This window comes from Cherax quadricarinatus, chromosome 91, assembly GCF_038502225.1.
Source record: "Cherax quadricarinatus isolate ZL_2023a chromosome 91, ASM3850222v1, whole genome shotgun sequence".
Lineage (NCBI taxonomy): Eukaryota > Metazoa > Arthropoda > Malacostraca > Decapoda > Parastacidae > Cherax > Cherax quadricarinatus.
In genome coordinates, this window is record NC_091382.1 from 3,742,463 (window position 1) to 3,755,960 (window position 13,498).

General features: G+C 37.1%; 1 protein-coding gene across 2 annotated transcripts; it reads left to right on the forward strand.

The window, feature by feature from the left end:
* Positions 1 to 1,548: 1,548 nt before the first annotated feature.
* LOC128704861 (S-methyl-5'-thioadenosine phosphorylase) lies at positions 1,549 to 9,884 on the forward strand (the record flags this gene model as incomplete). Of its 2 annotated transcripts, none has more annotated exon segments than XM_053800036.2 (3): positions 1,549 to 1,667; positions 3,811 to 3,901; positions 5,634 to 9,884. In XM_053800036.2, coding segments are annotated over 3 exon segments (297 nt in total), but the record flags the coding sequence as incomplete, so codon positions are not given.
* Positions 9,885 to 13,498: the final 3,614 nt, after the last annotated feature.

The following is a 13,498-nucleotide window of genomic DNA, read 5'->3' on the forward strand; positions in this document are numbered from 1 at the left end:
CTGCAACTCATTTAGAGTGCAGGCACTGTACTTCCCATCTCCAGGACTCGAGTCCGGCCTGCCGGTTTCCCTGAATCCCTTCATAAATGTTACTTTGCTCACACTCCAACAGCACATCAAGTATTAAAAACCATTTGTCTCCATTCACTCCTCTCAAACACGCTCACGCATGCTTGCTGGAAGTCGAAGCCCCTTGCACACAAAACCTCCTTTACCCCCCTCCCTCCAACCTTTCCTTGGTCGACCCCTACCCCGCCTTCCTTCCACTATAGACTGATACACTCTTGAAGTCATTCTGTTTCACTCCATTCTCTCTACATGTCCGAACCACCTCAACAACCCTTCCTCAGCCCTCTGGACAACAGTTTTGATAATCCCGCACCTCCTCCTAATTTCCAAACTACGAATTCTCTGCATTATATTCACACCACACATTGCTCTCAAACATGACATCTCCACTGCCTCCAGCCTTCTCCTCGCTGCAACATTCATCACCCATGCTTCACACCCATATAAGAGCGTTGGTAAAACTATACTCTCATACATTCCCCTCTTTGCCTCCAAGGACAAAGTTCTTTGTCTCCACAGACTCCTAAGTGCACCGCTCACCCTTTTCCCCTCATCAATTCTATGATTCACCTCATCTTTCATAGACTCATCCGCTGACACATCCACTCCCAAATATCTGAATACATTCACCTCCTCCATACTCTCTCCCTCCAATCTGATATCCAGTTTTTTCATCACCTAATCGTTTTGTTATCCTCATAACCTTAATCTTTCCTGTATTCACTTTTAATTTTCTTCTTTTGCATACCCTACCAATTCATCCACCAACCTCTGCAACTTCTCTTCAGAATCTCCCAAGAACACAGTGTCATCAGCAAAGAGCAACTGTGACAACTCCCACTTTATGTGTGATTCTTTATCTTTTAACTCCACGCCTCTTGCCAAGACCCTCGCATTTACTTCTCTTATAACCCCAACTATAAATATATAAGGTAAGATTGATTAAATTATATTGTCATCTCAAGAAAATAGGTACCATATTGAGTTTTTAAATAGATGATGATAGTGACAATGTTTAGAAGGAGGTTAGTGTAAATAAATGTGATAATATGAATATTATAGCAGTTGTGGATATTCTAGCAGGTGCAGATGTGAGCAAGGTAAAATTTATGAAAGGATTTAGGGAAACTGACAGGCTGGACTTGATTCCTGGAGATGGGAAGTACAGTGTCTGTACTCAGAAGGAGGGGTGTTAATGTTGCAGTTTTATAACTGTAGTGTAAGCACGCCTCTGGCAAAACAGTGATGGAGTGAACGATGATGAAAGTTTTTCTTTTTCGGGCCACCCTGCCTTGGTGGGAGACAGCCGATGTGTTAACAATAAAGTTAATAATAAAAAATGTGGAATAAATCAAGAGTGTGTAGTAGATAAAATTAGAAAGGATTGTAAATTATGAAGAGTTATTCTGGACAGAGATTAGTAGATAATGCTTTCTTTGGTTGTATTTCTCTAATGTATTTCACTTTATTTAACAAAAGGTTGTTCTTGCTCGAGAACTTGGCTTATGTTATGCAGCAATTGCCATGGCAACAGACTACGATTGCTGGAAGGAAGGTGAAGAATCTGTCTCTGTGGAGAAGGTCATGTCAGTCTTCAAGTAAGTGTATCTGTACAGGTGATCCTCAACTTACGATGGTTCAAATTTATGATGGTGCAACAGCACGACAGCAGCAAGTCCATAACTTGTATTCATTTACTTACTCTTTAGTACTGGAAAATAGTTACAGTAATTATTTATTTATTTACTTATTCAGTGACAGTAATTGTTTATTCACTTATTTATTTAGCATATCATATTCATATTCAATTTATGATATTTTTGACTTTCGATGGGTTCATCGGAGCGTAACCCCATCATAGGTCAAGGAGCACCTGAAATAAATCTCTCACCATAGAGGAGGTACCTGACTTACCGGTGACCGAGTTATGAAGACCTTACATGAAAGAGGTACAAAAGATAATAATATTCAGAAAATGATTGTTTTATGAATGTTAATCTTCAGGTACTAATATGTATATGACATTTAATTTTTTTTTTTCAACAAATCGGCTGTATCCCACCAAGGCAGGGTGGCCCAAAAAGAAAAACGAAAGTTTCTCTTTTTAAATTTAGTAATTTATACTAGTAATTTATTACTAGCCCCTTGCCCCCAGCATTTTAGTTGCCTCTTACAACACACATGGCTTATGGAGGAAGAATTCTGTTCCACTTCCCCATGGAGATAAGAGGAAATAAACAAGAAGAAGAACTAGAAAGAAAATAGCAGAAAACCCAGAGGGGTGTGTATATATATGCTTGTACATGTATGTGTAGTGTGACCTAAGTGTAAGTAAAAGTAGCAAGACGTACCTGAAATCTTGCATGTTTATGAGACTGAAAAAATGACACCAGTAATCCTACCATCATGTAAAACAATTACAGGCTTTCGTTTTACACTCATTTGGCAGGACGGTAGTACCTCCCTGGGTGGTTGCTGTCTACCAACCTACTACCTAACTGACATTTAATTATCCTTATAATAGTAATAATAATAATAATAATAATAATAATAAGATATACAGGCCTAGCTGACATCACTGACTTACTACTATATAGACAGCCGCTTGTTATGCAGAGCATTTTGGGCAAATTAGGTCAATTTTATCCCAGGATGCGACCCACACCAGTCAACTAACACCCAGGTGGGTAAACATTGGATAGCAGGTAACTTAAGGAAAGACGTCCTAACGTTTCCAACCATACCAAAGATTGACCCCCCAGACTACAGTGTGTATGCTGAGTGCGCTAGCAATCCTTTTCTCTAGGAGAATTGGTTTATAGTTGCAACTCATTTATTAAAATTGAAATGCCAGAAATGCAACTCATTTGTAAGTTAAGGCATCCCTGTTTTGTGATAGTAAGAAATTGTTTAAGGAGTACTGGGGATTGAACCTTCATTTGCAAGTGATCTGTGTAGCAGTTGGGGATAATCAAAGAATTCTTTTGTATGCTTTTTTGGGCTGAGGCAGTATGTAAGTACATCATGTTGCTTCTTAGTAATACATACACAGTGTTTTGAATTACTGTTATAAACACTCATTGGTGAATAGTCACAATTATTTGGACAATAAAATTAAAACAAGTAGAAAAAGCTCTTCATATTTTGGCCTCAGAAGATCTTCTGAAGAGGATCTCAGATTGAGGTTGTAATGTACAGCTCTATTTCTCCACATTTTATTTTTCTTTAATAGTGGTTTCTCACTTCTTACACACCCTTCAAGGAAAGTACCTTGATTCTGGTGAAGGGCTCTTGATCCAAGGAATTGGGTCTACATTTCTTTTCCTTAGAATTTCATTACATCCCATTCCCCAGGTGCTACATGACCCTTATGGGTTTAATAATTCCCCATGAAACTAATAATAAATAAGTTATAACATCAGTATATTGAAAATTTTAATACTGGTACAGTTACATAATTAATGATTTTAGTAAAATATTCAAGATTTATTCTCCATGGGGAAGTGGAACAGAATTCTTCCTCCTTAAGCCATGCATATCATAAGAGGCGACTAAAATGCCGGGAGCAAGGGGCTAGTAACCCCTTCTCTTGTATATATTATTAAATGTAAAAGGAGAAATTTTTGTGTTGCCCACCCCGCCTCGGTGGGATATGGTTGGTGCGTTGAAAGAAGAAGATTCAAGATTTATAGCGAGCTCTTGGTATTCACATTTATATTTTTATCTTTCATTTTTTTAAAGAGTGAATGTTGAGAGGGTCACTCTGGTACTGAAGAATGCAGTGGCCAAGATTGCTGCTGAGGACTGGACGGACAAAATTCAATCTTTGGAGGTAAAATTTTAAAGTATTGTATACAGTATTGTAAATATTTTCATTTATGAATATTTAATATCTTTCATTAGAACATTGTTCTTTCTTTCCTAGATGATAACCAATAATTGTTGTTAACAACTTGTCATCATTATGTGAGTGTATTATTTTGAAAAATATGTAGACATTATAAAGTATTAATGTAGATTAATGCAGTTATGTGGAATTCTTTATTGATGACCTGTTTTGCTCAGACACTGAGTCTTGTCAAGTCAAACAGATAAACCTGGTAAGATAAAGTGATTACTTAGTGAGTACTGGTGAAGTGAAAAGTAAATCGGATGCATTGTTTGTCGTTGATTTTCCTGTGATTACCATTGTGACCTGAAGTGCACCACACTACAATTTTTAAATCCTCACCGTCTACTAGGTTTATCTGCACCTCGACAAAGCCCAATGGGAGGGCAAAAGCATCATCATTAAAGGATTCCATCTTTTTACATTTCTTTCTCAATATCACTGTGTTAGCGACCCACAAAATCGTGGTGTGGTTTGGTTTTTTTTTCACTGTGTTAGTGTTTCCTACCTATCCATAAATTTTAGGCAATATTTGAATTATTTTTGTATGCATTCAGTTATAGTAGTGGGTATTGCAAACTTACTGATCCATATTTCTCTCTTACAGAACAGTGTGAAGAGTAACATAATGTTGGCCAAATGAGTTTTTTCAAAGAAAAAGACAAATTGTAAAAAGTTTTGTTATTGTGCTATTTTAGGCTGACTCAAATTTTCTCAACTTTAGATTTTTTCACATTTTAAATTAGGAATTGATAAACCTTATATGATAGTTTTTAAAATTGTGATAAAATTAACTTTGCCATTTAACTTCATCTTTCTTAAATTTACAAAACCTAATATAGTCTTAACTTAAGGTAGGCCTAACATCATAGCATAATTTCTGTCTTGAATGAAGCACTGTAATGGTTTATTTTGTAGCTACAAGAGCAGGTCTATGATTGTGGTGTCCAGTCATTAAATTCTTTTTCATATTTTTTTAAATTCCAATAATTGATATTGTTTTTCGTTTTGGGCCGCCCTGCCTCGGTGGGATACGGCCGGTTTGTTGAAAGAAGAAGAAGAATTGATATTGGCAGTTTGGAGGGAGTGGATAACGAACTTTTTTACATAGTATTGTGTATTTTTTCCCATAAGGAATATTGTTATTACATATATGCTTTTACAACATAGTTGTATTCTGAGCACACTCTGCTTTATACATATATGCTTCTAAACTGTTGTATTCAGTGATAATGTGTGAGTGAGGTGAAAGTGTTGAATGATGATGCAAGTATTTTCTTTTTGGGGATTTTCTTTCTTTTTGGGTCACCCTGCCTCGGTGGGAGATGGCCGATTTGTTAAAAAAAAAGGAAAAAAATTTTTTAGTTAACTGCCCTCAGTTACTTCACTTCATTTTTTCACCATTTGTTATCAAAAAAGAAAATTCTAGTATTTCTTTCACTTCATTTTTTTAATTTACAATTGTGGTATTGTTATCGACGCTGAAGTCATTAAATTTTTTTTTATTTACAGACATTTAGTAAATATAGTTGCTACTACATCTATTTTTTTATGTAGTGTTTTATGGTACAATATAGTACCTGAATCATATTTTGAGGCACTTTTATTTAAGTAAAAAAAGTTGACTTAGGGCCAAGATCATATGGTATAACATATACTCTTTTAACCCTTTCAGGGTCCAAGGCCCAAATCTGGAGTCACGCACCAGTGTCCAAGAATTTTCAAAAAAAAAAATTTGTTATTTTTTCTTATGAAATCGTAGAGAATCTTTTTGTGAAGGTAATAAAACAAAAAGTACGAAATTTGGTGGAAAATTGACGAAATTATGCCCTCGCGAATTTTGATGTGTCAGCGATATTTACGAATCGGCGATTTTGCCGATTTTGACTCTGATTTTAGGCCAATTACATTATTCCAATCAACCAAATTCTTAGCTATTTCACTAGTATTACTTCTATTCTATCGATTGAGCACAAGAAATCGCCAAGTCAACTGTTTCAACTACAAAATAAAGTGATCGGAAATTGTTAATTTGGCCAATTTAACACAAAGTTCAAAATATTCTAATTTCAAAATAGGGTCCAGAATGAACAATGTGGGCATTCCTGGCACTAAACTAACATTTCCTCTGTTCATTAGTTATGTTTTGAGGCTTTACAAATAAATTCCATTTTGATTTTTTATTCACATAATGAATTTTTATTCACACCAAAAAATAGAAGATTTACTGTTATGCAATACTGTAATAATTGTATAAATATCATCACCATATTTGTGAATGTATATTAGACCCACCAGCTGACGTGTATTAGACGTTTGAGGTCGTTTGTTTACTCCTGAATATCGGCAAAAATTTAACATTTCCGCTACTTTGAGCTCAGTTTCAAGCCATTTCCAATGCTAAAACCAATCAAAATCATCTCTATTTCTGTAATATGTCTTCCATTCTATCAAATGAGACCAAGAAATCGCAAATACAACTATAAAAAACATACGAAAAAACACTGCAAAGTTGCTGTTTTAATCGAGAAAATCATGATTTCATTTTTTTTCTCTCATACACAGTGTGCTGCAGGATCTGTTTTATGTGGTGCACACATACCACATAGATGTATTCTCTCATATCTAGGCCCAAATGTACAACTCACAGTTTATCAGAGTGAGCTGAGCTCATGGCGTAGATCTACGGTTTGGACCCTGAACGTAAAGCCGTAGATCTACGGGACGGACCCTGAAAGGGTTAAAGTATTTCACACAAACATACTGTAATAAGAAAGTCTTTTCTTTTGTAATAAACGTATATATTTCATGATCTTAATCATGGATTGGGTGAATTAAATAAGTCATAGTGTATTTATCAGTATATTTACACAAATAACCCGCACATAGAAGAGAGAAGCTGACGACGACGTTTCAGTTTGACTTGGAACATTTTGTTAATGGTCTAAGTCGAACCAAAACGTCGTCATAAGCTCTTCTGTTCTATTTGCGGGTTATTTGTGTATTGTTCCAGTCACAGTATTGTGCCTTTTTCTGTTATTTGTCAGTATATACATACCGTGTAATATAATACAGTATTTATATACGTACATGTATACATACATGTACTTTGTGTTTTATATACATATTTGTTTTATTTCAGTTTTAATATAAGTTAAATAAATACTGTATTCTCTTGTGAAGGCATTCCTGCACACTTGTATTTTTGGATGTGAGTATGATTCTGATATAATGACCTTATTTCTGTTCTATGCACTTTATTGCATTCAAGTGCAGGGGATTCTTATTTTATGATTGGTTTAGAGAAAAGTATTCATTAGGAGACTTTGCAAAGTGAATTTTATTTTTCTGTGTACTGTACAGTACAGTGGAGCCTCCACTCATGAGTTTAATCCATTCCATGACCTTGCTCGCATCTGGATTTGCTCATTTGCCGAGTCAATTTTCCTCATTTAAATTAATTGAAATGCAATTAATCCATTCCCAGCTCTCAGGAGGCACGACAAGATACTTCAATATTTTGCTAATATCATCTATACGGCTTATTTATCTATCACAATTCATCTAATATGACATAATAAACAATATAAATAACATAGAAACCTGATATATACTCTAGAATGAATACAATATGTCATTCATGTAGTGGTATGGGTGGCGTTGGCAGTGGACGAGTTTGTCTGGAGACAGGACAAAACACTCCTTGAATAATTTCGCTAATATCATCTCTACGGCTTATTTATCTATCACAATTTATCCAATGTGACTTAATAAACAATACAGCAATAGAAACCTGATATATACTCAAGAATGAAAAAATACGTCATTATGTAACATGTTGAGGCGGCCACAACCGCTCGCACTTTGTTGTGGTAAACACTGCCATCTAGTGACAGCCTTTTGAGGCTGTCTTTTATTATAATTATTCCTATATAGTACATTATTATTATACATGTATTTTTTTTTTTTTCAACAAGTCGGCCATCTCCCACCGAGGCAGAGTGACCCAAAAAAGAAAGAAAATCCCCCCCAAAAAATACTTTCATCATCATTCAACACTTTCACCACACTCACACATAATCACTGTTTTTGCAGAGGTGCTCAGAATACAACAGTTTAGAAGCATATACGTATAAAGATACACAACACATCCCTCCAAACTGCCAATATCCCAAACCCCTCCTTTAAAGTGCAGGCATTGTACTTCCCATTTCCAGGACTCAAGTCCGGCTATATGAAAATAACCGGTTTCCCTGAATCCCTTCACTAAATATTACCCTGCTCACACTCCAACAGATCGTCAGGTCCCAAGTACCATTCGTCTCCATTCACTCCTATCTAACACGCTCACACACGCTTGCTGGAAGTCCAAGCCCCTCGCCCACAAAACCTCCTTTACCCCCTCTCTCCAACCCTTTCGAGGACGACCCCTACCCCGCCTTCCTTCCCCTATAGATTTATATGCTTTCCATGTCACTCTACTTTGATCCATTCTCTCTAAATGACCAAACCACCTCAACAACCCCTCTTCTGCCCTCTGACTAATACTTTTATTAACTCCACACCTTTTCCTAATTTCCACACTCCGAATTTTCTGCATAATATTTACACCACACATTGCCCTTAAACAGGACATCTCCACTGCCTCCATCCGTCTCCTCGCTGCTGCATTTACCACCCAAGCTTCACACCCATATAAGAGTGTTAGTACTACTATACTTTCATACATTCCCTTCTTTACCTCCATAGATAATGTTTTTTGACTCCACATATACCTCAACGCACCACTCACCTTTTTTTCCTTCATCAATTCTATGATTAACCTCATCCTTCATAAATCCATCCGCCGACACGTCAACTCCCAAGTATCTGAAAACATTCACTTCTTCCATACTCCTCCTCCCCAATTTGATATCCAATTTTTCTTTATCTAAATCATTTGATACCCTCATCACCTTACTCTTTTCTATGTTCACTTTCAACTTTCTACCTTTACACACATTCCCAAACTCATCCACCAACATTTGCAATTTTTCTTTAGAATCTCCCATAAGCACAGTATCATCAGCAAAAGGTAACTGTGTCAATTCCCATTTTGAATTTGATTCCCCAAAATTTAATCCCACCCCTCTCCCGAACACCCTAGCATTTACTTCCTTTACAACCCCATCTATAAATATATTAAACAACCATGGTGACATTACACATCCCTGTCTAAGACCTACTTTTACCGGGAAGTAGTCTCCCTCTCTTCTACACACCCTAACCTGAGCCTCACTATCCTCATAAAAACTCTTTACAGCATTTAGTAACTTACCACCTATTCCATATACTTGCAACATCTGCCACATTGCTCCCCTATCCACTCTATCATATGCTTTTTCTAAATCCATAAATGCAATAAAAACTTCCCTACCTTTATCTAAATACTGTTCACATATATGCTTCAATGTAAACACTTGATCTACACATCCCCTACCCACTCTGAAGCCTCCTTGCTCATCCACAATCCTACATTCTGTCTTGCCTCTAATTCTTTCAATTATAACCCTACCATACACTTTTCCCTGGTATACTCAGTAAACTTATTCCTCTATAATTTTTACAATCTCTCTTGTCCCCCTTCCCTTTATATAAAGGGACTATATATGTTCTCTGCCAATCCCTAGGTACCGTCCCCTTTTTCATACATTTATTTATTCATACATTTATTATTATGATTATAGTAATAATAATGGCATGCAATACTCACATAATGAATAAAACACATGTAGTATACTTAGGTATCTTTATTGCTGAGCAGTGATAATACATATTCAAGTGTTGCTTGTGTCTTTATTTATCTTCTGGCCTAGTTCAAGTCTGTGCTGCTAGATCTGTAGTGATACATCTGTTTAATAAATTATGATGCCAACCCAAGCCAAAATTAATTATTACACCCAGGGTGTAAATGTAACAGAAGTCACACAACCATCTAGGAATACTAGGAATGAAATAAGGAAGACTATTGAAACAGTAATGTTGAGAGAACACTCTCTCTCCCAGCTGTAAACCAACAAAATCTACATAAAAGATTTATCAAGAAGTGCAGTACATCAGTAATCTCTTCAAGGAAGGTTCCTGGAAGTTTTTGATATAAGGAATTAGAATTGTCCTTCCCTTTCTTAGATTGAAACTAATTGCTTCCTATTACCTCATTGTTTTAGTGCATCCCCTAAATATAATAAGGCAATAATTTACCTGGAAGACAGTTTGCAACTTTGAAACCTACTCACTAGCCAGGTGAGGAAGTTTAGGCATCTCATGTTGTACAGTTTTTTTTAACAGTGTAATCATTCCATTTAGATAATCTACCCCTCATGGTAGGTGCCTTGATGGTGGTGAGAGGCTTTTGAACCATGGAATAGGCTTAACCCTTTCACTGTCTCCTGTGTACATCTACATTACTGATGCCAGTGTCAGTCATGTATATCTACATTTTAAACACAGCTTCATCAAATAATCTGTAATTGGTAAATTTTGGCTTATCCATGAGAGAATGGGTCTGTGTGGTAGTGTGCAAGATATATAAGAAAAACCTGCCCCATGCAATGCATGATGGGAAAAACAAACCTCTGGATGAACATTAAGGATTTATTCACTGATTATTGGTATCAATAGAATAAAAGACATACTACTGAACTAGAGATTTTGTTTGGTTTCAGGACTGGAAGTAGCTTGAAACTGCTCAAAGTAGTGGAAATATTAGATTTTTAATAACTTTCCTGAGGATGGGTAAGACCCCCTGTCAGGCATTTTTTGTGTTATTAAAAGGTTTTCTTCAGTTATTGGCCCCTCAAGGAAGGTTCCTTGTTGCTGGTGAGGGGCCCTTGCTCTAGGGAACTGGAACTGTGCACAGTTCCAATTCCCTGAATTAAGCCTGAATACCTTCCATCCCCTCCCCCCACAAGTGCTGTACATAATCCTATGGGTTTACTGCTTCCCTTTTGATTATAATAACCAATTATTGGGATGCCCTCAACCATGCCTAATCATTCCTGGTTATATTTTATTATCCAAGAAATAGGGTAAAACTTTGTCTTATGTGATGGTGAATTCAAAATGGAGGGCAAATGTAATATGAGAGAGGACATGATTAACGAGTAGAAGAAATGTTAATTTAGTAATTGGAATGGCTGCAGTGTTTATTTTGGACTGTTTTTAAATTGGATTTTTTTTAATGTGTGTAAAATTTGCCAAATTACCAATTTCTGTGCACTTTAAAGGTTAGTTCTGATAGTTTGATGAGCTATTTATTGTGCTCATTCAATAAAACAGGAGACATTGTAGCAAAATAGCTAATTGAACAGTGGAAATGGCTTAGAATAAGACTCAAAGTGGGTGAAACCACTGTCACTCCCCACGTGTTGTATAACCCCTGTGGGTTTAGCACTTTCCCCAATTAAAATTAAAAAACATTGCCAACCATTAACCCCAACAAACATAACTCTGGGCTGTCTAAGCCCTTAAATCATTATTATACATTCCCTTTGAGCACAAAACCCTAATGGCTGATACAGTTTAACAGGAGATTTAATCAGTTTTCATGCTAGGTATAGAGAACATGTACAATGAGCAGCTCCCAGCTGTTTTGTACACATTACTACAGTCATCCACCTGGTATGGCCCTTTGGGCTGTAACACCCCTTAACACCAAGCATGTACAGCTCTTGGTTGTGAACCCTTAACCCCTCAAGGAAGGTTCCTTGATGTTGGTGAGGGGCTCTTGATTTAGGAAATTGGATCTGTGCTCCAGTTCCCCGAATTAAGCCTGAATGCCTTCCACATCCTCCCCAGGTGCTGTATAATCCTCCAGGTTTAGCGCTTCCTCCTTGATTATAATAATAATGTGAACCCCTAACACCAAGCATGTACAGCTCTTGGTTGTGAACCCTTAACCCATCAAGTAAGGTTCCTTGATGTTGGTGAGGGGCTCTTGATTTAGGAAATTGGATCTGTGCTCCAGTTCCCCGAATTAAGCCTGAATGCCTTCCACATCCCCCCCAGGCGCTGTATAATCCTCCGGGTTTAGCGCTTCCCCCTTGATTATAATACTGTATAGTCCTTGTGGCTTAGCGCTTCTTTTTGATTATAATAATAATAATTGATTATAATAATGTGAACCCTTAACACCAAGCATGTACAGCTCTTGGTTGTGAGCCCTTAATGCCAACTTCTTTGTATGCATATGCTGTACAGCCCTGTGGCTTAGCGCTTCTTTTTGATAATAATAATAATAATTTGTATGCATATTAAATTATTATTATAAAGGGGAAGAGCTAAACCCGTAGGATTACACAGCAGATATGCATATTAAAGATATCAGATTATTATTATTATAATCAAAAAGAAGCGCTAAGCCACAAGGACTATACAGTAAAGATATCAGAGCCTTTAAGATTTGGCTTTTTAATAATAATAATAATATATATACTACATGTACAAGGTATACAGACCATAGCTGGCATCAGTGACATACTACTATATAGAAAGACCCTTGTTATGCTGAGCATTTCCCGCAAATTAAGTCAGTTTTGTCCCAGGATGCGACCCACACCAATCGACAGACATAGCCCCACTCCACAAAGGGGGCAGTAAAGCAACAGCAAAGAACTACAGACCAATAGCACTAACATCCCATATCATAAAAATCTTTGAAAGGGTCCTAAGAAGCAAGATCACCACCCATCTAGAAACCCATCAGTTACACAACCCAGGGCAACATGGGTTTAGAACAGGTCGCTCCTGTCTGTCTCAACTATTGGATCACTACGACAAGGTCCTAAATGTACTAGAAGACAAAAAGAATGCAGATGTAATATATACAGAATTTGCAAAAGCCTTCGACAAGTGTGACCATGGCGTAATAGCGCACAAAATGCGTGCTAAAGGAATAACAGGAAAAGTCGGTCGATGGATCTATAATTTCCTCACTAACAGAACACAGAGAGTAGTCGTCAACAGAGTAAAGTCCGAGGCAGCTACGGTGAAAAGCTCTGTTCCACAAGGCACAGTACTTGCTCCCATCTTGTTCCTCATCCTCATATCCGACATAGACAAGGATGTCAGCCACAGCACCGTCTCTTCCTTTGCAGATGACACCCGAATCTGCATGACAGTGTCTTCCATTGCAGATACTGCAAGGCTCCAGGCGGACATCAACCAAATCTTTCAGGGGGCTGCAGAAAACAATATGAAGTTCAACGATGAGAAATTTCAATTACTCAGATATGGTAAACATGAGGAAATTAAATCTTCATCAGAGTACAAAACAAATTCTGGCCACAAAATAGAGCGAAACATCAACGTCAAAGACCTGGGAGTGATCATGTCGGAGAATCTCACCTTCAAGGACCATAACATTGTATCAATCGCATCTGCTAGAAAAATGACAGGATGGATAATGAGAACCTTCAAAACTAGGGAGGCCAAGCCCATGATGACACTCTTCAGGTCACTTGTTCTATCTAGGCTGGAATATTGCTGCACACTAACAGCACC